The 25,467-nt window shown below is 44.7% G+C and overlaps 2 protein-coding genes across 4 annotated transcripts; one reads left to right on the top strand and one right to left on the bottom strand.

Moving 5' to 3' along the window:
* Window positions 1-276: 276 nt before the first annotated feature.
* Window positions 277-8,465, top strand: PPP1R14D (protein phosphatase 1 regulatory inhibitor subunit 14D). 2 transcript variants are annotated; one of them, XM_069017357.1, is made up of 5 exons: window positions 277-1,188; window positions 1,320-1,795; window positions 5,911-6,006; window positions 6,191-6,223; window positions 8,224-8,465. In XM_069017357.1, the coding sequence occupies exons 2-5, from the start codon at window positions 1,613-1,615 to the stop codon at window positions 8,290-8,292; spliced, it is 381 nt and encodes a 126-aa protein (XP_068873458.1). In that variant the 5' UTR covers window positions 277-1,188; window positions 1,320-1,612; the 3' UTR covers window positions 8,293-8,465. The 2 variants fall into 2 exon arrangements, with proteins under 2 accessions (XP_068873458.1, XP_068873457.1); XM_069017356.1 differs by having other exon boundaries at window positions 277-1,795.
* Window positions 8,466-8,552: 87 nt separating this feature from the next.
* ZFYVE19 (zinc finger FYVE-type containing 19) lies at window positions 8,553-25,325 on the bottom strand. Of its 2 annotated transcripts, XR_011151376.1 has the most exons (12): window positions 25,118-25,325; window positions 24,450-24,571; window positions 21,764-21,817; window positions 21,104-21,264; window positions 19,720-19,865; window positions 18,710-18,824; window positions 17,958-18,167; window positions 17,386-17,465; window positions 16,575-16,685; window positions 15,013-15,155; window positions 13,477-13,644; window positions 8,553-8,640 (listed from the first exon to the last, which is right to left on the bottom strand). XR_011151376.1 is itself a non-coding variant. In XM_069017355.1 (11 exons), the coding sequence occupies exons 1-11, from the start codon at window positions 25,169-25,171 to the stop codon at window positions 13,572-13,574; spliced, it is 1,269 nt and encodes a 422-aa protein (XP_068873456.1). In that variant the 5' UTR covers window positions 25,172-25,325; the 3' UTR covers window positions 13,113-13,571. The 2 variants fall into 2 exon arrangements, 1 of the variants encoding a protein (XP_068873456.1); XM_069017355.1 differs by lacking the exon at window positions 8,553-8,640 and having other exon boundaries at window positions 13,113-13,644.
* Window positions 25,326-25,467: the final 142 nt, after the last annotated feature.

The following is a 25,467-nucleotide window of genomic DNA, read 5'->3' as shown; positions in this document are numbered from 1 at the left end:
GATAATATCAGTTTCAGGTATACCTTAATACTTCATTCTTCATGTATGTGAAAGCAAGTTGCAGAATTTCCCATCTGAAAATTATTTTTTTTTTCCTCACATGAAGGATGAAAAGAGGGGCTGTAATGGCCCTGCTGTTTTTTCTACCACCCTGTGTACAAGATGTTGCTGGCTGGCTGTACCACCATCCCTCTGGGGACAGAACTGTGGTGGGGGACTGGGCAAGCTTTCCAGAGACCAGCCCCTCTGCAGACTGCCTCTGCTGCCTGGCAGCACCTTTCAGTGGGAAAAGGATTGGTTGGTTGCTTTTCCTTTGGCTTATCTAGCTCTTGGCCTCCAAACAGGAAATACCTTGGCTCCTGGCAGCAGAGGCTTACTTGCTTTTTCCACATGAATCATGAGACTGGGGGTGTTTGATCTGCTTCATGGTGGAGGGTCTCAGCTGGTTTGTCCATGAGGTGGGGCAGCTCCCTGGGTGGGTTGCTGGAGGGCTCTGGGAACAGCTGAATAAAGAGGTGTGACAGTGTCCTGGCACCCTGTAAACACAGCCAGCCTGATTTATGTTCCTCTGAACTGCACTCGTCACACATATCCTTCTAAATGGTATAGGGCAATAATGCTGCAGACCTTTAACCAGTTAGGAATGAACTGCACCCAAGCATTGATAATATAGAGTCTGATAGCAGTTTATGATGCCTCAGCAGGTACACCTGTTTACCACGAATACTTTTCTGTGGGAAGGAGGTGGTGCTATATCCCTAGTTAAGCCTTCCCTTGCAGTGCCATCACATCAAATACTGTAATTTTTAGCCAATATGAGCACAGATATTTTCTTTTATCCTGGAGGTTCCTTGCTCAAATAATTTCAAATTCATGTCACTGGGATTTCTACAGAAATTTTTGAGAGCTGGAGAAAACCTGCAGAATGCAGAACGAGAAATTTATCTGCTGAGCCCAACTTTGGGTTCCAGTGTCATTTCCTGACCTACTGCTGTAAAATAGTGGATGAACTGCCTGATTCCACACAGCTTCTTATCTGTGCTGGGTCCAGTGCTTTAGCTGGAAAATGCCAAATATACCATCTCAATGGGAGCTAAACCCTGTAGCTGCATGCAGTTTACTGAGTATGAACTGCAGCAGGATTCAATGCATTATGTATGGATCAGCCCTCTGGAATTGCACATGCATGTAAGCTATGCTTGTAGGAAAACGGTAATTTAAAACCTCCACCTTCCCCACCTCTTGGAGCTGACTTGTGTTAAATATTAACAAACATGGTTCATCAATTCCCTGGTTCACTTGGCTTCTTTTAACAACAGATGTTATTACAACAGCTCTGCCTGCCTCCCTGCTCCTGTCAGCACATCTGATGGTGAAACCCAAGAATCTGCGGCTGTAACTCTGCCTGCAGAGCCTCGCTGCTGCCCCAGCCCTGTAGCCACCCCCAACTCTCTCCCTGGGATCACCAATGCCTTCCGCCTTTGGTGCCTGTAACTAGTTTGTGCTGGGAGACACTGGTTGCGGAGAGGCTTCAATTAAAGGAGACAGAGAAAAGGTGTGAGGGAGCCCAGAGGAACGTGAGTTCCTGCTGTCAGGGGAGGAGGTGGTGAGAATGGCCAGCAACTCCAGTGCTCTGCCCCGGGTGACTTTCCAGACGCCAGAGAAACCTGGGGAGGAATCATCACACAGGAAACTGGGCAAGTTGACCATAAAGTACAACCGCAAAGACCTACAGCGCTGGCTAGACCTGGAGGAATGGATCAACGCCCAGCTGCAGGAGCTGTACCGATGCCGGGTGAGTAGCTGGGGCAAATCAGCCCCTTGCTTGTCAGGTGAATGGGTCTAGAGGCCCTGTGTGCTGGGACAGAAGTTTGCTTGCTCTGCCTCACTGGAAATAGTTCCTCATTGTCAACTTTCAGCAGGTATCTCCATGCCCCCTCTGCAGCACTCTCTGACTGGTGTCTCGGCAGGCAGGGAAGCCTGCACTGATGCAGTCCAGCTGGCTTTGAGTGGCTGGTGTTGCACCCACTGAGGGGGTGTAGCTATTGCTCAGCATGAGTAGCACAACCTAGAGAGATGTATAAACCCAGGATGCTTCTTGTTGCTGAACTGCTTGTGGTGAGTGGCTTTGCAGTGAGCAGTATCCAAGCTAGCTGGGTTAGAGTGATCAGTGTATCCCTGTTCCTCTTTGATGCAGCAGTGAGGGTCTACCAGCTGTTTGAATGAGACACTTCAGAATGTGCTGTATCTGTAACTGCAGTGTCTGGACTTACTGCTGGCAGCAGGGAATGGAAAAAAACCTCTTTGCTCAAATGTAGAGGTCTTATACCTTCATCTTCACCAATCCCCAGTGCAGTCTCCCTTGCCTGAGCTTCCCTTTGCACCAGGAACAGTCCCTCCCAAATTCTTCCTGCCTGCCTGAGAGCTGCCCCAGTAGGAAAGATCCAGGAGTGCCTACATCCAATACCTGTATGGTACAGGTCTTTACTTCAGCTGTTGCATTTTTTCACTGGGTTAGTGACATTCAAGTTCCAGAACTGCCCAGGTATACTGAAATTTTAACCCTGTACTATAGATTCTACTCATATATTGTCCTTAGATGCATGACACTTACGCTGGGTGCTTTCAGAAGCAATAGTGCTCTTCTGTGTTTGACACAATCCTTTGGAGTGTGGTACAGTAAAAGATTAAAGGCTTTCTGCCATTGTACATCATGATCTTAAACCCATTTAAATAGCTTGACTAAGGGTTTTGCTTTTTTCTCTAGGGCAGTGGCTGATACAGTAAGAGAACACAGCTTTCTTGACTCACAGAGCATCTCCATCAGTCCATCCTCAACAGAGGACACAGATGGGTTTAACAAATTGTGTAAAACAGCTTATTTATGTCCTGGATGGGGATGGACTAAATGAACTGCCAAGCCCTCTCTGTCCTGTTCTCCGTATTTGCACCCCAGCGCAGTGTTAAGCACACTTTTGAGATACAAGGAAATAACAGCTGATGATTGCTTAGAGTCTTCCACTCTGAGCATCAGCAGTTTCAAATTGCAATCAACAGTGGAAGTGGACATGTTAGAATAGCCCAGGAAAGGTGGGTCTTGTGCTACATTGCCATGATGGTACAGAGAAATTTTTGCCTGCCCAGGCTGATTTTCTGGGCCTGAGAGCTATAGAATGATGTCACCTCCACTGCTGAAGACCCAGACTTCAGGAACTGCTTCTGAGCCTGTCCTTATTGTTGTTGCTGTTGTTTTTTATTATTATAATCATTATTGTCATCATTTTCTGTGTGACTGTTTCCTATTTGATATTTGTGGGAATGCACCAGATTCTCATGCCATGTTGAGAGATAAAAATAGTTCATTTCTGTTTCAATTTATGCCTTATGCAAAGAGCGGGCAGAAAACAAATATGGAGAAAAGGGTCCTTCCTTCTGCTGCAAATGCATGGCTCCTCCGAAAATGAGTATATTACTGCTTCTGTTCTGTAATTAACTTTCTTAGATTTCCCAAACATAGCTTGTTTAGTAAAAATGACTAATCTCTTCAAGTTAGTTGTGAATTTCCAGTTGTTATCTACAGTTTATAAAATGATAGTAATAAATTCTCAGCTGTATCTTAGGCCTCTTGATAATGCATTATGAAACATTATACAGTGTACATGGGAGCAGAAGGTATCAGCAGACCCAGTCAGACAGGTGAAATGCAGTGTGACTGCAAAGTGCTAGTGTGGTAGTCCTGGTGAGTGAAGGCTGTTCAAAAGAGTGGCAGTGACAACATTGCTTCCCAACCATGCCTGCACTGGCATTTAAGGGACTGTCCCTGGAGTTGGTAGCTCAGTTCAGAGATTCCTTTGCTTGACTCTTGAGGTTTGCCAGAGATAAGAAGGGAGAATGGCTGCTGCTTTGATGAACAGAACATCTTGCCCTTTGGAGAATTACTGGATTTTTGGCACGTTTTTTTCTGAGACACACAAGAAGCACTTGGTATGACCAATAACATGACCCAAGATGGGGCTCCCCATGTGCTACTCTTACTTGCTGAAGCTGACAGAGATAGACCTTTACACTTGTAAAGGTCTCAGAAAAATAAGTCAGGTTACGTTATCACTTCTGTTTTTCAGAGAATTAAGAGCTGTTTACTGTCATCAGAGTAGCTGCCCAAAGGGGATATTTTTTTCCCTACTGCAAAATCCCAGCAGGCACAAGTGAGAAACCCAGCCATGCCCTTACAGGAACAGATTGCCAGTGGATTGCCCGTGCTAGTATCTCTTCAGCACAACAGATTTTCCTGGTTCCTGATATATTCAGGCCAGCAGAAGAGATTTGCTACAAGGAATTACATGTCATAATGCTGTGCCAGGTCAGGGACTGTTAAGAGGATCTCTTCAAATACATACATGTGCCACAGTAAATGACTTGTAATCACCCAGGTGTCCAGCATGTCCAGCAGGTCATCCTGCTCTCCTCTGTGCATTGTGACAAGACTATTTAGTTGCCCTGCTTCTTTGGGATTCCTTGGATTCATCAACTTCCATCACATTGTCTCTTTGTTACCTCTTACTTTGCTCCAACTGCCCTTGGCAGTGCAATGTTCTTTGGTAACTTCCAGAGATTCAAATGCCAGCAAGGTTATTTCAAACATCACCTCCTGATTCAGGGAATGCTATGATGTTTGCTGTCATGAGGCTTTTTTGCAACAAAACTAAGACTCTGTGGTTTTCCAGATGATTCCTTGCATATGGAAGCCAGAACAGCATCCACACTAGGACTAAAAAGCCACAGGGATTTTGTACCGTATCTCGCCCTCCCAGCCTACTTAGCTTCCTAACCAGAGACAAAGTCAGACTGGATCAACACCTGTTTTCTAAACAGTCACATGAAAACTATTAATTTTAAGAAGAAACACTGTGTGGGTCACAGTGGAATATATTTAACTCTGGTTTCTTATTTATTGTTAAGTCAGCTGTGTATCAAAGCTAAACAAAGGCTTTCTACTTCCTCTCTGGCATGGTACCAGTGACTGCTTGGGAAAAGTTTCTTTTTTTCCTCTAAGTATTGTCTTTATTGTTTAATGTTTTACATACACATCCATAAATGCCACAACCTGGCAATCAGGTACTGTGCTGTTCACCTAGTAACCTTATTCTGCTGATCACTATGCCAAAATATCACTTGTGTTGCATTGTGAAAGATCCATTTGTAAGTACACTGGAAAAACACAGCCTGCTTTCCTTGTAGAGATTTGTGAAGCTAAAATGTGTCTGTGATCAACTTTACAAATGTTTCCAACTAACACCCCCATGCAGTACAAGATTGTTGCTTCAGTCACTAAAACTTGGGGTCCCTCTTACATTAAAGGAGACTATTATATCCCTCTCATGTTTGTTAGAGAAAGCTGGCAAAATATTGTTAGGTCTTTCAACAGTGTAATTGTTTTTCTCTCCATTACTGCAAAAAGCCTTAGTATAAATACAAAGTATGTGAATGCAATTAGCATAAAAGCATAAAATCTCCTTCTATTATTTAAGCCTCTCTAAGATTAAGCCTGGTGGGGTTCTGTTTGGTGAACTCTTCGTAGAGGAAGGGTGTCACAGGCTGGTGTACATGGCACTGCAGTTTGATATCCTCAAAATGGTCTTCCAGTGATGGGTGATGATCCCTGAGTGTAGTGGTTGAAAAAGATGAAGAATATGTACATCAGGATGTGTGGCTGTAGCAGACACCACAGATGGGCTGGAATCCATGCCCTCATTATAAGAACCTCCCTTTTTTGAGATGATTTATATCTTGACCTCAATTTTGCAGCATAGTTTTGTTGTAACTCATCTGCTTAGATCTTTAAAGATGGTCTCTAGAGTTCTTAGAAGTTTGAAGCTTAATTAACTCTGGTGGGTTTTTTTTTCTTTTTAGCTAAGGGAGGAAACAGAGGCAGCAGCTCCTGAACCACAAATTGATCTTGAAGATCTCCTGGAGGTCCCTAATGAAGAACAGAAATTAAAACTACAGGTCAGATAGAGGGATTTGGTGACTTTAAGTTAGGGACATTTTTTCATAAAGACTAGTGGCATGTGCAATAGAGAATAGGTGTTTCCAGTGTTGCATGCTGCTTTCTTGTGCCTTCTTTTTTGCAGGGAGGGGAGAGTTAGATCAATTCATAAAAAACTAAAATGACAACTCCTTGTTTTTTCAGGAAATCCTCCATGAATGCTCCAGCCCCACAGAGGTGAGTGAAGCATGGTACATATTTACATGTATACATGTTATATTACTCTGTTACAGTGTCTTTGCTGCTGCTTGGCTGAGTAGCCAAGACACTACTGTGCTGCAGATTTGTTTAATCATAATGGGAGGTGTTTGCCACTTTATTCTGTGATTGTAAAATTACATATAAATGCACATGGATGAGCTGAAGGCAGAGCATGGAGCAAGTAAGGAACTATGCTTTACAATCAGAGGAAGTTCTTTCCATGCTTTGGACGTCCTAGGCTGATCAGTCTGAGCTGCTATTTGATCCTCAGTGTAGAAAAGCCATAGACAGTTACATAGCTCACATAACCATTTTTTACACTGTTAACTAAATGCATTCTTAGCTTAAAACACTCTAGGATTATGAGTGACAAGAATGTAGAATGGCCCTTAGGTTGGACTGGGCAGATAATTGCTGAGCAGTAGCCATGTAGGTTAGTTTTACGCAGGGCTTTTTTTCCCCCCATGTGAACTTTACAAGTTACTTTGAATTAGACAGTTAAATCCCACAATTTAGTCCAGAGGATTGGAAGCAATATTGTGTGCATGCACCATGCAGGGATTGCCTTTGCTGCACTGTACATCTGTGCAAAATGGGGTCCCCATCACTGCTTCAGCCACATGCACTGCATGTGAACACTCTGCTTGCACACCATCCATCAGACTCCCTGTGTTGTCGAGCCGATGTGGCTGTGCAGTGATGAACATACAGAACATGAGATGAGTGCATGACTATCACTGAAATTAAACTGGGCTGTAGCAATCATTACAGATACTCTCCTAGCAGGGGTTTCAACAAAGCTGGCAGTATAGAAATAGTTTTCAGAGTGTCTGAATGTCAGATCTAAGGCAAGAATCCCACATTCCCAGAGTGATAACTGAAGAGAGTTTGCTCTGCGAAGTCATAAGCCATGAAAGTGTCTTGTGGACAGCACAGTACCTGCTGAATACAGATACTGCTGCCCCATTGGCAAAAACATGTACTTTCACGCTGGGGATCTTGAATCCAGTCCCCTTGAAAAATCACAGCAACCTAAATGCAGAAAGTAGACAAGAAACTGAAAGGACTGACTGAAAAGGAATTTATGATCCTAGGCATTTACTTCCAGAGCATGTTGTGGCAACCTCTGATCACCCAAATGAGGAAGCTGGGCTTCCACACAGTACAAATAGGTAACAAGCTGCAATACTTCCAGTGACCTTGCCTAATTACAAGAACATGAAGCTATGTCTTTGGGTAAGAAAGGCTGAACACTTCTACATGGTGATGTTACTTGCCATGTAGAGGATAAAGTTTGCACTAGTCACATTGCCTTCTGCTTGGAATAACCAGATAGGCCAGTTTAGTTCATAGTCCTTGGCTGTGTCAGCAAAGTATTCAGGGTTTATCTCCATTAACTGCTCATCTATCTGCTCTGCCTGTCCTCAACCCCTATTCAACGTTATCATTAGTCCTACGTGTTTTGCTCCACCTCTTCTCTGCCAGCCACTTCCTTGTAGAACTGGCACAGCTCCAGGATGGTTTGCAATCCACAACATGGAGCTTTACTGGTTCAACAAGAGGGACAGCTTGTTTTGCCCTAGATTGGGAGGGCAGCAGAAGTGGGCAGGAGGTTATGGTGGCAACAGGAAGCAGTGGAATCTAAAAGAGAACAACAGCATCCTGAGGTCATCTCATGGTGGGAAAAGCAGGTATCTGGGATGAAGAGGGGCAGGCTAGCTCCTGAGGAGAAAGTAAACATGGCTGTTCCAAGGGGAGAGAGGGGAAGGGAAGTAGAGGAGCTTTTAGACCCTTCTCATCCCTCACAAGTTCTTCTTTCCTAAGCTAAAAGATAGATTTGCTCAATAAACATCAAAATTCTGTCTTCTGCTCAACGTGAGGGTGAATGTGGGAATGATGGAAACACCATAGTACTCTTTGGGCTAGTGAGTGCTGTCATTAATATGACATCCTTCTTGAACCAATTCTTATTGTAGGACTTCATTACGGAATTGCTTAGTCGATTGAGAGGTCTCCGGAGAGTCACCAATCCTCAGAAGAAATGACCTTGCTCACATGGAACACCCAGCTTTGGTTACAAGGAAACATGCATCTTCCTCACAAAAACCAGGACCAGCAACAGAACTTCTGAATGTGTTTAGGACTTACTGTTATTGAGAAACATCACCAAGTTTGTGAACTTTGTACCAGTGGTATGAAGTCTCCACTCCTTCCAGATCTACACACACAGCAGGGAGCTAGACTGTACGTTTTCCTGATTCTTAAAGAGTGTGTTAACCTGAGGAATAGGACAAGATGTCCCTCCTTTAGATTCTTCTAGGAAATTCCATGCTGGCCAAGGAGCACTGAATACAGTTCTCAGGAGCTCATCAAGACTTCTTTTTTTCCGTCCACTGCAAGGAAAACAAGGCATTGGTTAGCACTCATTCATCAACATGGAAAATCAGCCACTGTTAAGATGCACCTCATTTCAGTCTGGCTGGGACCCAACTGTGATGTCCTGCCTGTTACTGCTGTACCTGGCGCTACAGCTTTGCACATACTTTCTAGGTCTCACTAAGCTTCTGTTTTTTATGAAGGTTGGACAGAAAATATACAGTAGGATGGAAGGAAAATTTTTGAGTGCACCTGGTCTTCTTAAGGGGAAATTTGTGAAACAGCTGCTAAGACTAATGGCTATTTTTTTTTCCTTTTTGTGGAATTTAAGACTTAAGATTTAGAAGCCTTTTCTAAAGGAACAAGGTCTGGGAATGATTTTTCTCCTAGTTTAAAGAGATGTTGGAAAAATACTTATTTTATATTAAAACAGAGAAAACCAGCCATGCACTGCCTGCTTCTGCTCTCTCTTTAGATACTAAAGAAACACTGAAGCAAAAAAATACCTGCTCCCAACTTCCCTTCAGGGAGCATCTCGAAGCGAGTCTTTTGCAGACAGGTTGGTCTCACAAATAAGCAGGGAAGTAGGACACAGTATCTCGCTGCACAAACTCTTCTGGCTACAACTAATGTTTGCCTGGAAAAACACAGAGGAAACTACATCCAGCCTCTCAGCAAGTCAGTAACCTGACACATGTGCCTAGGAAATAAGACAGCAAATGGAGGCTGATTGCTAAGGCAGAGCACTCTCACATTATGCCCTGTCCCTACGCTGATGCCTGCCCCACAAACACAAGAGATGAGTCTGAGTCACATCCACAGGGGCTCCTGTGGAGCAGTACATTCAAGGCCAGCTTTTGTGTACATCTTTTGTTTGTTTGGTAAGCCAGGGGCAGAAGGGACCAACTATGGAACCAGAGGGATGTGCAGGTTAGCTAACAAAGACAAACAAGGATTCTTGGGCTGGACCAGTAATATCTTAAATGCATTAGTCTTTCCATCTTTATCAGTAGCAGAGTCATGACTATTATCTCGTTCTTCCCTCCTATTTTTCAGATGTCAGTGAACAAACTGTGGGTTGTGTCCTCAGAGAGGACAAAATCCAAGCTGCAGTAACAACTGTAAGGGCCTGCTTCCTTTCACACGCTGCTCTTGTATCTGACAGGAAGCTGGCAAGCCGTGGAGCTCGTGTCTTGTTCTAAGGCTGCTTCAAGATGTCCTAAGCCTCACCCACTAGGCTGGAGAAATGATATTTCTTTATCAGGTCCAATATCTATGGATGGTAGTCCTGGGAACATGATTTTTGGCTTAAACAGGGGCTAGTGGGACATGCCTACCCTCTTGCAATCTCAACTTCATAAGTAAAATAACAACAAAAAAATTAAATCCAGAGCTGCAATGGTTGCAGATCTGGCACTGCTTATGGATGACACCTGCTAGGACTCATGTATCACAGCCCTTGAGAAAGGGGACCAGCATATTGACAAAAAGCTCCGAGCACTGTTAAAAACAGACTAGCATCAAACAGAAGTTCAGGTGGAAGATCTAGGTGGACAGGCCATGAGCAGAGTGTCCTAGAGATGCAATTAGCTACAGCACAGTAGTATAGGAGTCCACATTACATACCCTACCAACAGGCTTTGTTTTATTCTGCTGAGCTGCAACAGCACAAAGACATGACATGCTTCTCCTCTGGCCCAAGAGAAATATTTTCTTCCCCCTAGGCATTGTTCTGTATTTCCTCAATATGGAGTGATGCAAAAAGAATTTTTGTCTATGCTTTAAGGTAGACATTGTTAGAACCAAAGAAAGCAAGTACTGAAAACTCTGTTAGACAGAAGTTGTCTCTGTGCTTATTCTGCAAGTAGCAGGAAAGGAGTAAGCTGCAGACCCTATCATGTGCAGTTGGTTCTGATACATAAGGAATTCTCATAATACGTGAGAGCACTTCATCTGAGCACAGTGAGATCAGGGGAGCAAGGCAACATGTGGCCAGTGGTAGATGATTTCTCAGCTCACTGGTGCAAAAGAAAAAGCAACATAAGGCAACCAGAGCAACTTCTTTTTTGTTTAATTCTAAAACAGTAGTAACTCATACTTGGTTTTATTTACATTTTGGGTGTTCTCACCTTAGACCACAAGGATAGATTAAAATCAATGCTTGAAAAAGATTTTTTACAAACATCTTCCAGTTAACTTTGCTTTTTCTCAGCACCACCACTAGCGTAAGTATGTAGATACTATCTAAGAATGTTGCTTTAAAGGTACTTTGCCCTCTTGATTATATCAAGATAACTCAATGTATGAAAGTTCATGTGCTTTTCTAATCTGAATTCTTGTTGAAGTGGAGCCTACATTTGATAATTCACATACAAAACATTTTGAGAGGGAAAGAAAAATCTCATTGTCCCTCGTGACTTGCTACAAAGACAAGAGCAAACAAGCTGAATCTCTTTCTGGAAGATGCCAAGCTGTCTTCTGTCCTTGAACAGCTGAATGAAGTTGATCTGGTCTGTCAGGAATTGATTACCAGTATCTTTGTTTACCAGCACCTTTTCAAAGACAAGGATAGGGAGTAAGCACCAGCTAACAGTGCACTGCCCACTTAAAGGTCATGCAGCATTCCTCTTTCACAACACAGATTCAGCTAGGTGTGCTTCCTGCAGACAGCTATCTGGATACCCCTCTGCCCCTCCTACATGTTCACTGAGGCAACAGCTACAGTGGGAATGGCTGTTCAGTGGAAAGTGATTGGGCTACTACTAAAATGGCCCATTACATGCAGAAATTGCAGCAGCCACAAAAATGTCCATTAGTGGTGCAGGGAAAGCAGCAGCATGTGTCTGTATGACTGAAGAGACTCTTCCATGTATGACTAAGTTCTATTTCAGGTAATGGGTTGGGTGCATTTCTGGATTCCTTGGGATGGCCCCACAGAAACCAATCTGGGAATCTAAATAAACTGCTTCCAACTGCAACCTGCTCCATCACTACTGATGTGAACAGGGCAGGGCTTACACGACAGAGGCTGCCTAACTGCAAGGGAGCTCAAAGTTTAGTTGTGGCTGAGGAAGCATTCAAAATGTTGCAAGTATCACACCAACTCATACTAAGATATTAAAAAAACCAGCAGCTGTAAATCAAGAAATAAAATTACTACTAACTGCTTGGAGAAGACATAGGCTGAAGCCCAAAGCAGTGGATCAGTCTTAGGAGAGAAATAAGAACTGAGAGTTGCACCTTCCCCTGTATATGTAAAACATGAAGGATTTAACCTCAGACAGAACTGGGCTGTCTTACTATCAGACTAATCACCCATGTCAAATAGCAATGAAAAAGTGTCAGTCCTATGATAACATAAAGAAAGAACAGCATTTTGTTTTTAAGACTGCAAGCTCCTCAGAGCTGTAACTTACTTAAATTTTGTGTAACACAGGGTTAATTGTGAGCTCTTGCATCAGAACAACTCAAGTAGTTTTCCCATCTACCTGTCTCAAAGAGACAGGCACTGGTGAAGCAAGGACTGCCAGGAGAAAGAAGATCCTCCACAGAAGTCAGGTTTTGCCACCCCTTCCTAAGAAAAGGTTTTGATGGCACTGCTGCATACGCTTGCCATTTTTAGTGTGTTAACCTAAAGTATTACTATTCTACATTGTTTGAATCAGGTTTCTGTTGAAGAGCCTGATCCAGAGCAGCATGTTAGCAGAAACCCACCTTCAACAGTGGTTTAACTCATTTGCTGTCCTCTGACCAGAGGTGACAGAGGTGCAGGCAAACACTGTTTCATCACTTCACCTCTGAGGCAGTGACCTTAAGCACAGGGGCAAGGCAGACAGCTGGGAGTGGCAGTGTCAAACCAGACAGGCAAGATTCATTGGAAATTCCCTGTCAAGGGCAAATCCTTTATTTTGCTGCAATTGGAATTTGTCAACCTTAGAGAGCTCTCTCAAAAGTCACATTGTTTGGAAAGAGCTCATCCTGATAGAATAACAGAGCCTGTTTACAGCAAATTTAGCTGGGTGTTCTAGGCACTGGCAAGTGCCACTTGCATCTGGATTGTTTGCCAGGAGGGATATGGACATACACAACTGAGCTTCTCTCATAACCAGAGAATGAGCATCACACAGGTGACATCTTTATCCTACCAGGGGACCAAATAATAAACAAAATCAAATCCTGCTTTCAGACTAATACACAACTGTTTCAGACTGACATGTTGCTCTTACAGACCAAATGACCTTGGCACAGCCACTGCAGGCCACAGCACTGTATCAGCAGCAGATTACCTTTTTAAAGGATCCTTCCTTCCAAGTCAGTGAGCAACACTGCCCTGCATCTTTTCCAGACACACCACAGGAACCTTTTTGATGACTTCACTATTCTTCATTTCTTTCCCTAAGCCACTTGACACTAGGACTAACATACCATTGTAAGAAAACACTTTGTAAAGGGCTATCAGGCATTTTCAGGAGAGACTTCAACCACAGGCCTCTGTAAATAATTTTTATTATGCTTTGTAAGCTCTCATCACACACGTGATCACAATGCAGACATTTTTCTCAGTGCAAAGTGCTTTGCTGCCTGTTGAACCAGTGTATAAGCTGTTAGTAAAAGCAGGAGGTTATTTATCAGCCAGTCAGTACTGCCTTAAACACACATCTTTACTGCTACCCACATTGCTTTACCATCTGTATTGATGGACTTGTATCCACCTCCTCATATCAAATCCTCATTTATCCCCAAGCATGCACAGCAAACCCTGCACTTCTCAGGTGTACTTGTGAAGACAAAGTCACATGCCCTCCAAGCCTCTCTCAGATTACAGCACATCCTTTAACTGTCCAAAACATCACCCGTTTTGGCTGCAAATCCACTTGGATTCTTCCCATCTGGCCGGCTCCTCTGTTTTCCCATTCTGCAGCTCCTTTTCTGCCCATGAAGAGTGTGATCACTTCTGTTTGCAAGGAAGATGATAGCGGGAGGTGTGGTGGTCCTTCAGGTCAAACTCCTCATGGCCTTCCCTAAGAAGCAAATACAAAGAGCAGTCAGAAGTAAATACCCAGGCCAAGAACCCACCCTTAGCCACTGCACAAGGTATCTCCCAGCAGCCCTTAACCAGAAACTTATCCTGAGGGTTGGCTGTGAGAACCCACCTGGTAGCCATGTGGACTAACTACCTAAGATATTTGCTTGTAACAGAATTTCTGAGGTGCTATATGGGAAGGTCTGCTGGGAGATACCTTGTGCAGAGTCTCTCCCTCTTGAACAGATTCATGTAACTAATAGCTCATCTTCAGCACTATGTCTGTGATTCCAGGGACATTAGCAAGTATGACAATAGACAAAATTACAGTCTCCTCCAGAAAACTCTGGGAAATAACTGAAAATAATGCAGTGTATTAGCAGCTGTCTTAACCATGCTCAGGAGCAGGCAGTGTTGAGTAACACACAAGCCTGTATCTGCAGCTGCTACCCTCACCTGCCAGCCGGTTAAATCTGCTTTTCCTGATGTTTGCTGTCAGATACATCTGTTTGGATGCTTTGTTTTTGATAATCTATCACTCCCGATCATATGTTTTCTTAACATTTTCATATGGTTTTCCCCCACTTCATTTGCATTTCTCTACAACAGGAAATGCGAGAATATGCACAAAAGCATCTCTTATTACCCCAACCACATTTTTAGCAACCTGCTGTCTTAATGTCATCCAGCACTAATCTGAGAACCCAGCCAACTACCCAATACTTTTGAGGCATGAGAAAAGAGAAATCATACAACCTGTTAGGAAGGACTTTGTATGCAGAGGAACTAACCCTCCAAATCTGAGACCTGAAAATTTTGTCAAAAATCAAGCTACACTTGTTTAAGAACCAAGACTACAGCTGCTGTAAAGTCTTGTAAAGGCCTGACTGGTGAAAAAAGGTTCACATATACATATTTCAACAAAGATTTTTTACTATGGTTTAAGACTGCAAAATCTCAACCTAAGAAAAGCCTCAGGAATTTATGCTATCTGATCTCCCCCTTTAAGGGAATCCAGCCCAGGTCATCCATCAATGGCATCAACAAGCCATAGGAGTCACTGAACAATGGTCTTATTTATCCCATCCCACGGATTGCAGCACATCAGCTGCTCCAGAGAACACTCAGACAATGTGCCCAAACATGCACTGAAGCATTTCTGCCTAGGACCAGTTTAGTCTCTGAAGCCTGGGACAACTACTGATCACACAAAGTATTTCTGTAACAACTAGCATTCAGCTCAAATCTGGGTTCCTCAAATCTTGCCTCCTACTGCCTGTTTTTCTGCCCAATGAGAAAAACAAACAAAAGGGGCCAAGCTTACCTTTGACCCACCTCTCAGACCCAGAGGAATTGCAAGACTCACCAAAAACAGCGCTGGCAGTAGAGGTCCCCATCACAGCCATGGCAGCGCAAAGTGGCATCTTCGTTGCAGATGCAGCACCAGGGTAACTCATCCTCATCACTATCATCTGCCCTTGCAAGAGCTGGGGTGGTTGGAGTGTGGCTCTAATTCACACAGAAAACAAGAGACAGCTCAAACCCCAGCACAGACAATAAAGGACTTTAACTGTAATGCATGATGGCCACAGTGACCTGTCCCACGGTCCATAGTTTACTCCCTGATGATCCTAAGTCTGTGAGAGGAACTACCCAGAGCACAGGGACAGGCTCAGGACAGGGACAGGATAAGCATCTAGATTGTTAAATAAAAACCCGAAGTAGTTGCTAGAATTTGAGTTTGTATCTATGTTGCTTGGAATGTAAACAGGTATTCAGCCTCATTTAGTGTCTGCAGTGACACCCACATTGTGTGTGCTGTGCTAAGGGTGTGGAGCCCACATCTTCTGGCAGGCACCACCAACAATACCACGTGACAGACAATTCCTGCTGCAAAAGCAAGAGATCAAGCAGTTTTGCTGAAAGGGGCTGTGTAGGAAGGGAAAGCAATGCCGAGGTGGGGGCGTTGTTTTCTCCCTACTGTAGAAAGAAAACTGTGGAACAAAGGAAGTGCTTTGCCAAAAGGTCCCTACTATTCATATGTACCTGAGGCTGGGCAAAAAGATCTTCTGAAATCATAATCTAAGTATTTCCATACAGCCAACTATGGTCTCCTTCTTCCTTACAGAGAACTCTTGCAGAACTGAAAACACACTGAGTCATAGTGCCTGGACACTGGCAAAGGCAGCTTCCTGACACAGTCTTTTTCTAACATTATCTTTTACATCAGTAATCCCAGAAATGCAAGGTGTCATAGCTGAGATGGATGTTTTTGATAATGCTTACAACAATTATATCATTTCTGCCACTGGGAGCAGGCCTGACACATGCCTGTGAGTCACAGGTACATTTAATTCTTGTAATACACATTAGAGATCGTGTATATATTTCCAGAGTAGGCCAGAATCCACTCTGAGCATAGGGTATCCTGCTACTAATTCCTTCCTCTGACATTATATGAGAACGTGGGCAGTAGAATGCTATGAGAGGTTCTATTCTGCACATGCTGACAGCACTGGTAAACTTCCCATTTACTCTGGTTCAGGCTGTATGGTACTACACCGTGGCCTTGTTCACCTAATCATATATGTATATGTGTGTATGATTGTCTAGTATCCATACTGTAAGGTGTCTACCAACTTCTCCTGGTTTACATGACACTGTATCATTCAGCACAAAGCCAGCCTGAAAGGAATCGTATTCCAGGGAACAATTCCTTTTAAAAGTACAAGGATGATTCACAGCTGAGCTCAGAGCTGGTCAGCTTTGCAGAAGCTGCTTGGCTTGTTTGCTCTGGAGAAACTGGTTGGGTAATTTTTTTCTGCATCAAGCCTAGGATACAGCAAACTTTTGCTGCAGAACTGTACTCTCCTGACACCCTGGAACAGTCAAGATGTCAATTCAAGAGATCCTGACCAGTTCACTGACCTTTTGCTTTGCTTTCTTACTCAGGTTCTGTTGTGAGGGTCCTGGTTGGGTTGTCTGATCTGGGGGAATGTTGAATCCACTTGCTTCATCCAGGGCTGCTTCCTCTGTGAGCTGGCAACAGCACAAAGCAAGAAGTCTCTTGTTTCAAACACAGCTGGGAGTCTCATTCTAGGCCCTAAACCTCCTGTGCTTGTTGCTCTCATGCAGTAACAGGAGATGACAACTCTGAATGCAGCTGGTGTTATCCAGACAGATGTAAGCTCACTCTGCACTCAGAACACTCTGTGTCCATTGTGGACAGTCTGCAGCAGCAGGGGTCTGCAGCTCACACACTGTTTGCAGTGCAGCTATCAGACCCTCAGCATCATTCTAATCACACACATGTGACATATCAGACAAACTTAAGCTCAGGTCTGCCTGCAAGACAATTCAGAGACGTTTTAGAGAGAAATGTAGGTGTAAACTGAGCTTACACAGCAAACATCATCATCCATGTTCTAACTGGCTGGGGGAAAACATAGAACAAGAAGTGAGGAAGTACCAGCAGAGTGGGGTTATACAGGAGACACACATAGACCACAAGAGACACCAAGCATGAATGAGGAAGACAATGTGACAGACTAAGTATTGTTGTCAATTGCCTGTCAAATAGCTGAATGGCCCATTGGAGCTAGTATTGGAAAAGCACTGGGAAAGTAAGGAATGAAACTCTTCTCAGGAACAGAAACACATCCTTTGTGCTCACCAGGTAACACACACACTGGGCATAACCAAGAGGAAGAAAAACAAGGCCACAGCTGCCACTTCTGACCTGTTTCAGCACTCTGCGAATGGCCTCCTCCTCAGCCACTTCCTCGTCACTGTCAGGGAGCTTATAGGTTTCCAGTGTAACTGTAGGAGTAAGAAATGTGACTGTGACCCACGCCTGCCTCAAGCCTTGTGCCCACTTAGGTACCAGAGACAATTCTTTGTGGTGTGAGCTGGCTGTGGCATTCTGGCTCTGACCTTTTATGGTGCAGATTCCTCAATAAGGACATTACTGTTTATTTTTAATACTTGGAAGAGAGAAGGAAAAGATCCCCACCAAAACCAGAGCTTTGGTTTTAAAAGTTTGGTTAACCTCATCAGAGCATGCTAGAATTATCCCAAAGAACAGTGCAAGACAAAGCAGTCTGACCTTTCAGTTCTAGCCTTTACCCTCAACTTAGATCTGTCATATTGATTTCATGACAAACCAACCTGTACAACTTTGCAGGCAGAACCCAATCTCAGTCTGTTTCTTGCAGAACAGAGGAATTAAATGGATAGACACCCAGAGAAGAATTTACTCTGTTGTACCAATTTGATTCCTCTCTTAGCACTGTATTCTCATCTGCTACCCACCTTTCTCTGGGTCCTCGCCTTTGAGTGCTGCCAGTCTCTTGGCAACCTGTAGGATCTTTTCCTGCCTAGTGTTCTCTTCTCGCAGCTCAGCAGCAGCTTCTGCCAGAAGTTTATTCTTCTCTTCCTCTAGCTGTTTTGGGTCCAGATTTGCAGGGCAAACACAATCTTCACTTTCCCGATTGAGATCATTCAAACTTTGGCTACTAACAGCTGCAGACAGACACACAGAACACACTGGTGACTCAGCAGCAATGTTCCTTGGGCACAGAAAACATGACAAACAGTGCTATGAGAGCAGCTTGCTGCTCTCCATGAAACTGGATAACAAGGGGAAAAGGCGTGCCAGTAGGATCCCCACTGTACATGAAGAGAAGAAAATGAATTGATCTGTGGCCTACAGTGAGATTACAGAGAAAGCACTGCAGCCAGCAAGATAATGGTATGCCAGATTCTGATGTTTTCTAACAGTGCACAGGTGCATTAGGAGTAGCAACAGCTCCTCCCCAGGGATGAATCACCTTAGAGAAACAGAGAATCTGAATAATACAAGCCTGACAAGAAGGAACCATCTCCAAGCAAAGACACCGAGACCCAGATGGCTGCTCTTGGTCAGTATGGGGGGTCATAAGGGGAAGATATGGACAAACTGGACACTTAGCTCACCTGGAAGTCACACAGGGAGGCACATACTCCCTTCTCAGCACAGCACATACATATTAGACATAAACAGGTCTGTGGAAGCCAAAACATACCTTGAGGCTGAACTCTTGGTCTGTAATGCTCGTCAATGGCAACCTCCTCAGACAGTTGAGTTAACAGGTCATCTGTCTGCTGGACCAGGCTTCTGGTATCAGGAGGTTGGTGTACCTAAGAAACCAGGGGAGTGTGGGAAAAGGCAAATGGGAGGAAAGTGGCATACTCAATCAAAGGAAAAGTTTGGCAACCAAGGTCACCCTAGATGGGAGCAGCATACAAAGATGCCTCCACTGATATTGAGAATCTCAGTTTACAGTTATGTGGTGTAAGATTTGTAAGGGTTTCATTTTCAGAGGTGCTGAATGCACACGGCTCTAAGAGCAGTCACCCAAACAAGGCAAAGGGGTGCTGAATGTGTAGGAGTACATGCTGCTGGGTCCCCACTCCAGCTCTGCCACTACCTCCAGTGTAAACAAAGTGCCATTCTCAACAGTGCCAGCCAGCAGCCCCACAGAGACCTATGATAACAGCTGGGCATGCAGCTGAAAAAGAACCACAAGGAAATGGTATCCTGGGAGACAAGATCATTCCAACAGGCTTTCAAGGCATATATCCAACTGATTCCTCTGCAACCTCAGACAAATCACACTGGGCTTCCATTTCTGGAAAACGTAACAGGATTCTGCCCAGCTGGTACATAGTAATAACTAGAAGACGTAATTAGAAGGTAGGGCTGATAAGCCTCCAACACAAACAGCTCTGAAAAACTATGACCACTCAGGTACACAAATGAGTTGAGAGTAAAAAACTTTAGCATCTATTGTTAAAAATATACACATGAACTACATGTGACATAAAGGAGCACGTTGCATTCAAATTGAAGCAGTGAACTGGTAAAGGCTGGTGATTTGCTTCTGGAGCAATGACACAATCAAGAAATAGAGATTTCTGAAGGAAGCTACCTGAACACAAAAAACTGAAGAAGGAGGAATGGTTAACATGCTGTGACATCAGTTACTGTGTCAGCTCAGAATAAATTGCTGACTAAAGAGCTGAGGGAGCTTACAGGTCTGGGAGCTTGGGAAGGAGGATTTCTCCCCTGCAGGACAGCCAACCGGTCCTCCATTTCCTGTGTGGATGGAACAGGTCCCCGGCCATCCTCCTTCAGAGCCGCCAGCCTAGCTTCGATCTCAGCCTGAGTAGGGATGGACTCTGCAATTCACAATAATCCAAGGGAGGAGATTATTCTGTTATTGAAAACAAAAAGATACATGTTTCTTTTCTTAAAATTGTATTTCTTTCTGGAATCAGACTCTGAACACCTGAGCAAAACCTTATCCAGCCCTAACATGAATGAGGGGTCATACTGCAGTGACTCAGAGACTACCCTGATGCTAACTGCTATCCCTTTCTTCCAAGTCCTTGCCTCCTTCACAGTTTATCTCCTAGCCATAAAGCAAGTATTACGGTGATGTCATCTGGCAATCAGCTGACTTGGGATTCTAGGGACAGGCAGAGAAGTGTCATTTAGGCAGTTCAGTCCATTGGTCCCACATCTCTTAATGCAATCCTAGCCATATCAGACTGAAACCCTCCCCTGCCACATAACAGATGAGAGGCAACAGCTGCAAGTTGTTCCAGGGGAGGTTTAGATTGGATATTGGGAAAAATTTCTTCACAGAAAGGGTTGTCAAGTACTGGAAAAGGCTGCCCAGGAAAGTGGTTGAGTCACCATCCTTGGAGGTATTCAAAAGTTGTGTAGATGTGGCACTTTGGGATATGGTTTAGTGGTGGACTTGCCAGTGCTGGGTTAACAGTTGGACTCAGTGATTCTATGATAACCTGGTAACCATCTTGAAGAGTGTTCTTTTTCTTTTAGAGGCCACATATAATGTTTAAAATAGTTTATTCTCACGCAAGCACCTCAAGGCTGCCCCAGAACCTGACAGCTGTGGACTGGGATGAGAATCCTTTTCCTTTTCTGTGAGACAAGGCTGGTCAGAACATAGTCCCACAGAGGCTGGATCTGCTGTTGCCCAAGACAATGACTCACAGGAAATCTTCTTCAAAATAGTTTGGCCAAAGACTTTCATTTCATTCTACTCCAAGTGGGTTTGACACAGGTCTTTACCCCAAACTATGGAAAAGGAGAAAGTGATTTTACAGGTAAGATAGTGCCCCAAAACTGAGTAGTAGTTGCAAGAGAAAACCCAAGAAGCAAAACGAAACTGGAACATTGATCTAAAATCATTGTAGAATTTGGCCATTGTGGCAGCAGGACTTGGATGCTCTGTCCTATTTTAAGCCTTCATTCCCCAAATATCACAGCCTCTTAAAGCCCAGTGCTTCCCTCTCCCTCCAGCTTTCTTGTTTCCCAAACAGTAGTGTTCCCACCCAAGTGGTATTCTCTAACACATTTTTGGTTGGTTATGGTATTCTCTAAAACTCACTTGGTTTCCTTTCCTCCCTGAGCCTCTCCAGTCTCTCTGCAATAGCTCTATCCTCTTTTGAGAGCCCCTGGTATCTGGAGCCTGCTTGACCTGGGAGTTTTGCAGCTGCCTTCTGTTGGTCTTTCAGCTGGTTTTGTTTAGCTTCAAAAGCTGCTACACGCCTGTGACAAGGATGAAAAAAATACATGACAATTGAGAACAGGGGTTTTAACGCAGAGATAAGAAAACATCCTCTGTGAACTCAAGAGGCTATTTGAACAATGTCAGTGCAGACAGAAATGAAACTGCTCTCTCCAATATCAGCACAATAAGGTACTCCTAAGAGCAAGGAAAACTTAAGCTCACAAGAACAGCACACCTGGCACTACTTCCCAGGAGACAACATTTCACCACAAGGTTCCTGGTTCCAAACCAACTCTGATCAGCCACAGATAATTGCAGATAGTGGCTGTTCAGAGTCTATTCAAAAGAGCACACCCCCCCATTGCTCCAAACAAACTAACAACCCAAACAGCAACACAAAAGCTCCATCCTTAACCTAATTTTGAACATGCAAATACCCACATCACAAGCCCCACTTTTGCTGGTATCTACAGGGGAAGACCAGGGCCTGAAAGGTTTGTCTGCAGTAGAAAGAACTGCTTGGCAAGTGCAACTCACTTTTTGTAGTTTTCTGGTGGTGACCATTTTGCTGAACTGCTTTGAGATCCGTCTCTGGAAAACAAAAACGATTTCTCTGAACTCAAGATACTGACAATACTTCATCATCTAGTGTCTCAGCTCAAGAGGAATCAGTAGGTGTTTCTTGACCTCTTGGTATAGCTCCTTTCTTAACCTCACTAAGACTGAGAGCAATCAGCTTATGGAAGGGATTAAGATAATATAGCCGCCCAGGACAGCGGGAGCCTTCATTTCTGTCCTTTGGTCCAGTTATTTTGCATCTGAACAGAATGTGATTTAATACGGTCACCAGTGATCCAAAGGAGGTGGGGCTGAAATACCCTTGCCTCCCACAGCCTGCACCTCCCAGTTTAGAGAGCAGGTAGGGAGTACTTAGGGAAGACTCCCAGTGTAATTAGCTTCCATGCAGCAGAACACTCTGAAAGGAGCTGGGGCATGCAACAAACAAAGAATTATATAATGCACAAGCAAAATAAAGCATTACAAAAGTTATTATATAACCCCCATCATAATGACATCTTCCAGAACACTGGAACACTGCACACCACAAAAATGTTTAAGTGTCTTCTACTTTGCTGTATTCAGGTTGAGAGACTAGACACTTATGTAAGGTAGTTAGCACATTTTTTTTGTTATTTGGAATCACAGCTAAAGCTCATATAGTAACAACTGAATGCAACATTGTTGGAACACTTTCCAAAGTTGTAAGGCTTCAATTCTGAAAGCTTTTGCATGAAGAACACCACATGCACCCTACAGAACTGCAGCCTATGTGTATTACCTGCAGGACAGGATGCCATCCAGAAGGACCTCAACAAGCTCAAGAAGTGGGCCCTTGGGAATCTCATGAGGTTTTAAACAAGACAACGTGCAAGGCGCTGCACCTGGGTTGGAGCAACTCCTGGTATCAACACAGGCTGGGTGACAAACAGATCAAGAGCAGCCCTGCCAAAAAGGACCTGGGAGTGCTGGTGGATAGGAGGCTGGACATGACCCAGCAATGTGTGCTCACAGCCCAGAAAGCCAGCTGTGTCCTGGGCTGTATCTGAAGCAGTGTGGCCAGCAGGGCAAGGGAAGGGGTTCTGCCCCTCTGCTCCTCTCTCATGGGACCCCCCTGGAGTGCTGCATCCAGCTCTTGGGTCTTCAGCACAGAAAGGACATGGACCTGTTGGAGTGTGTCCAGAGGAGGCCACCAAATTGATTAGAGGGATGGAAAACCTCTCCTACGAGGAACGGCTGAGAGAATTGGGATTACTCAGCCTGGAAAAGAGATGGCTCCAGGGTGACCAAACTGCAGCCTTCCAGTACCTGAAGGAAACTTCCAGGAAAGATGGAGAGGGACTTTTTTAGAAGAGCAAGTAGTGACAGGACTAAGGGCAATGGTTTTAAACTTCAAGAGAGCAGGTTTAAACTAGATATTAGAATAAAATTCTTTACTTGGAGCCTGGTGAGACACTGGAACAGGTTCCCTAGAGAAGTTGTGGATGCCCCATCTCTGGAAGTGTTCCAAGGCCAGGTTGGATGGAGCTCTGAGCAACCTGGTCTAGTGGAAGGTGTCCCTGCCCACAGCACGAGGGCTGGAAATAGATGATCTTTAAGGTCCCTTCCAACCCAGGCCATTCTGTGACTCTATAATCTACCTGCAATCCAGTCAGGGAAGACTGTTTTTCTGCTGTAGCTCTGTAGTGCTGATATTAAAGTGATGAGAAAAAAAGACCAAGAAACATCAAGAAAGGTGGCCTTGTTTTCTTAATGGCTCTGAAGTTGTGAAGGGAAATCAGAAAATTTCAAAACTGAAAAGACTAAATACTGTCTTTCACTGTTTTCAGCAGCCCATGAAGATGAAGACCTTCACTAATGAGGCTCTTCTCCTTTAGACATCTGCAGAGCCAGAAAATTCCCCCCTTGCTGGTGAAAATTCCTTGCTATAGGAGAAAAGTGACGAAAAGAAACTAGAAAAATACAAGAGAAAAAAGAGACAGAAGAATTGGCTGACAGAGGGATTCTGGTGTGCACCTGTGTTCTTGTGTTGCTTGTTCACATGTATAATCCTGCTGCTACTGAATTACATGTTTTGTTTTCAACAGGAAGTCTACAGGTTATGTTTGAAAATAATTCTGTTTTCTTTTAAAAGCAAAAATTTTATAGATTTTATGCTACAAAATTTTACATCTTCAGGCCACACATAATAGCAGAGGCCCCTCAACAAGGAGGATTTATGTCACTCTTTGCCCACAGAAGTAATAACACTTTGAACATCTTATTCTCAGGCTACTCAACTACTACACATCTGAAAAGACTGCCAGAACTGTTAAAGGGGTGTAGATTTCTGGGCAAAACCACAGTGTGGCTTAACCTCAGCCCATCTAGTTAAGCTACCCACAGGAATTCAGTGACCATCCATGAAGATTTAAACCTCGTGCTTTCAAACTACTTTGTCACCATAGAGAACAGGCACAAATCCTGATTCTTATTTTTGGACTGTACGGCTCATATAACAACAGTTCAGAGATGTCCCATCTTGAAATTCCGGGGTCCAGGCGGCATCCATGCACATATGGGAAGGCAGAGCTCTCGTGCAGAAATCTGCAACACCACACGGAATGCAAACTGAAGAAAAAAAACCGGGAAACTGTCTTTGGATGAAGAAACACTCCTGTCTTACCCAGTCAGTTTTCCATGGCACTGCTTGCACACCTTCTGCTGAGTGTTTCCACAGCGCGGAACAACAGCACTGAAGCTCCGGCAGCCCGAGCAGAAGGACCGTCCGCAGTTCTTGCAGCCACACTGCAGAGATAGGAGAGAGGGGCAGGACAGGCTTCACCACCTCGGCACCTCACACCCCCCACCGCTCTGCCTGGCCGAGCGCAGGCACAGTGCCCGTGCCGAGGCACACGAAAAATAATGCTGGGGTTATGCTGATTTTTTTTGTGACAGAACTGTTTCGCCAGCTGCTGCTGAAGATATGGAGACTTAAGAGCCTTGGAGCACCAGCGCGTAACTCCTGCTGGGAGCTGAGTCACCACTTCAGCCCACAGTATAACGAAGTGTGTGTGTGAATGGTCTGAGACCATGACAAAACCCTGGATTAGAGGGAAGGCATTCAATGACGACTTTTTTTTTTTTTGGTCAGTTATTTCCCATATTTGAAGACATATCGGAATTAGGCACCACGAGAGCTCAGTAAGCTAGGACAACAACGCCAGGATGCTGGCCAGCAAGCGTGTCTCGGCGCCGGGCGAAGCAGCTCCCCGTTCCCTTCTCAGCCCCTCGCACTGCGGGGGAGGCACCCGCGGGACCGGCCCGCTCCTGACCCCCCGCAGCCGGACTTGCCTCTTTCTTGAAGACAGAGAACTTGCACGCGCACCCATAGCAGCGGCTATCCATGGCGCTACCCCCCTGGCCCGCCCTCAGGCACGGCGCTGCACCCCCGCTACGCCAAGCTCCATGGTCTCCCCCGGTCCTACGGCTGCCTCAGGGCCAAGGATCGGCGGCGAGCGGGGCTGTCACAAGCGGGGAGGCACGGCGAGCACTCTCCCGTCCCCTCGGCATAGGGCAGGCGGCGCACGGCCCGACGGGAGTTGTAGTCCCTTGCCCCGCCCTCCCGCCTTCAGACGGCAGGCAGTTCTCCGCGAATAAACTACGCTGCCCAGGACTCCGCACGGTCCCAATGCTGGGCCGGC

The sequence above is a fragment of the Aphelocoma coerulescens genome, chromosome 5, assembly GCF_041296385.1.
Source record: "Aphelocoma coerulescens isolate FSJ_1873_10779 chromosome 5, UR_Acoe_1.0, whole genome shotgun sequence".
Classification (NCBI taxonomy): domain Eukaryota; kingdom Metazoa; phylum Chordata; class Aves; order Passeriformes; family Corvidae; genus Aphelocoma; species Aphelocoma coerulescens.
This window is presented reverse-complemented; position numbering and strand designations above follow the sequence as displayed.

Excerpts from the sequence above, each read along its gene's own strand:
- PPP1R14D (XM_069017357.1), top strand. The coding sequence starts at position 1,613 with ATGGCCAGCAACTCCAGTGCTCTGCCCCGGGTGACTTTCCAGACGCCA. Across the intron at positions 6,007-6,190 it reads AACAGAAATTAAAACTACAG|GAAATCCTCCATGAATGCTC; the intron begins GTCAGATAGAGG and ends TTGTTTTTTCAG. Across the intron at positions 6,224-8,223 it reads AATGCTCCAGCCCCACAGAG|GACTTCATTACGGAATTGCT; the intron begins GTGAGTGAAGCA and ends TTCTTATTGTAG.
- ZFYVE19 (XM_069017355.1), bottom strand. The coding sequence starts at position 25,171 with ATGGATAGCCGCTGCTATGGGTGCGCGTGCAAGTTCTCTGTCTTCAAG. Across the intron at positions 24,572-25,117 it reads TCTCTGTCTTCAAGAAAGAG|TGTGGCTGCAAGAACTGCGG; the intron begins GCAAGTCCGGCT and ends CTATCTCTGCAG. Across the intron at positions 18,825-19,719 it reads CTTCCCAAGCTCCCAGACCT|GTACACCAACCTCCTGATAC; the intron begins GTAAGCTCCCTC and ends CTGGTTTCTTAG.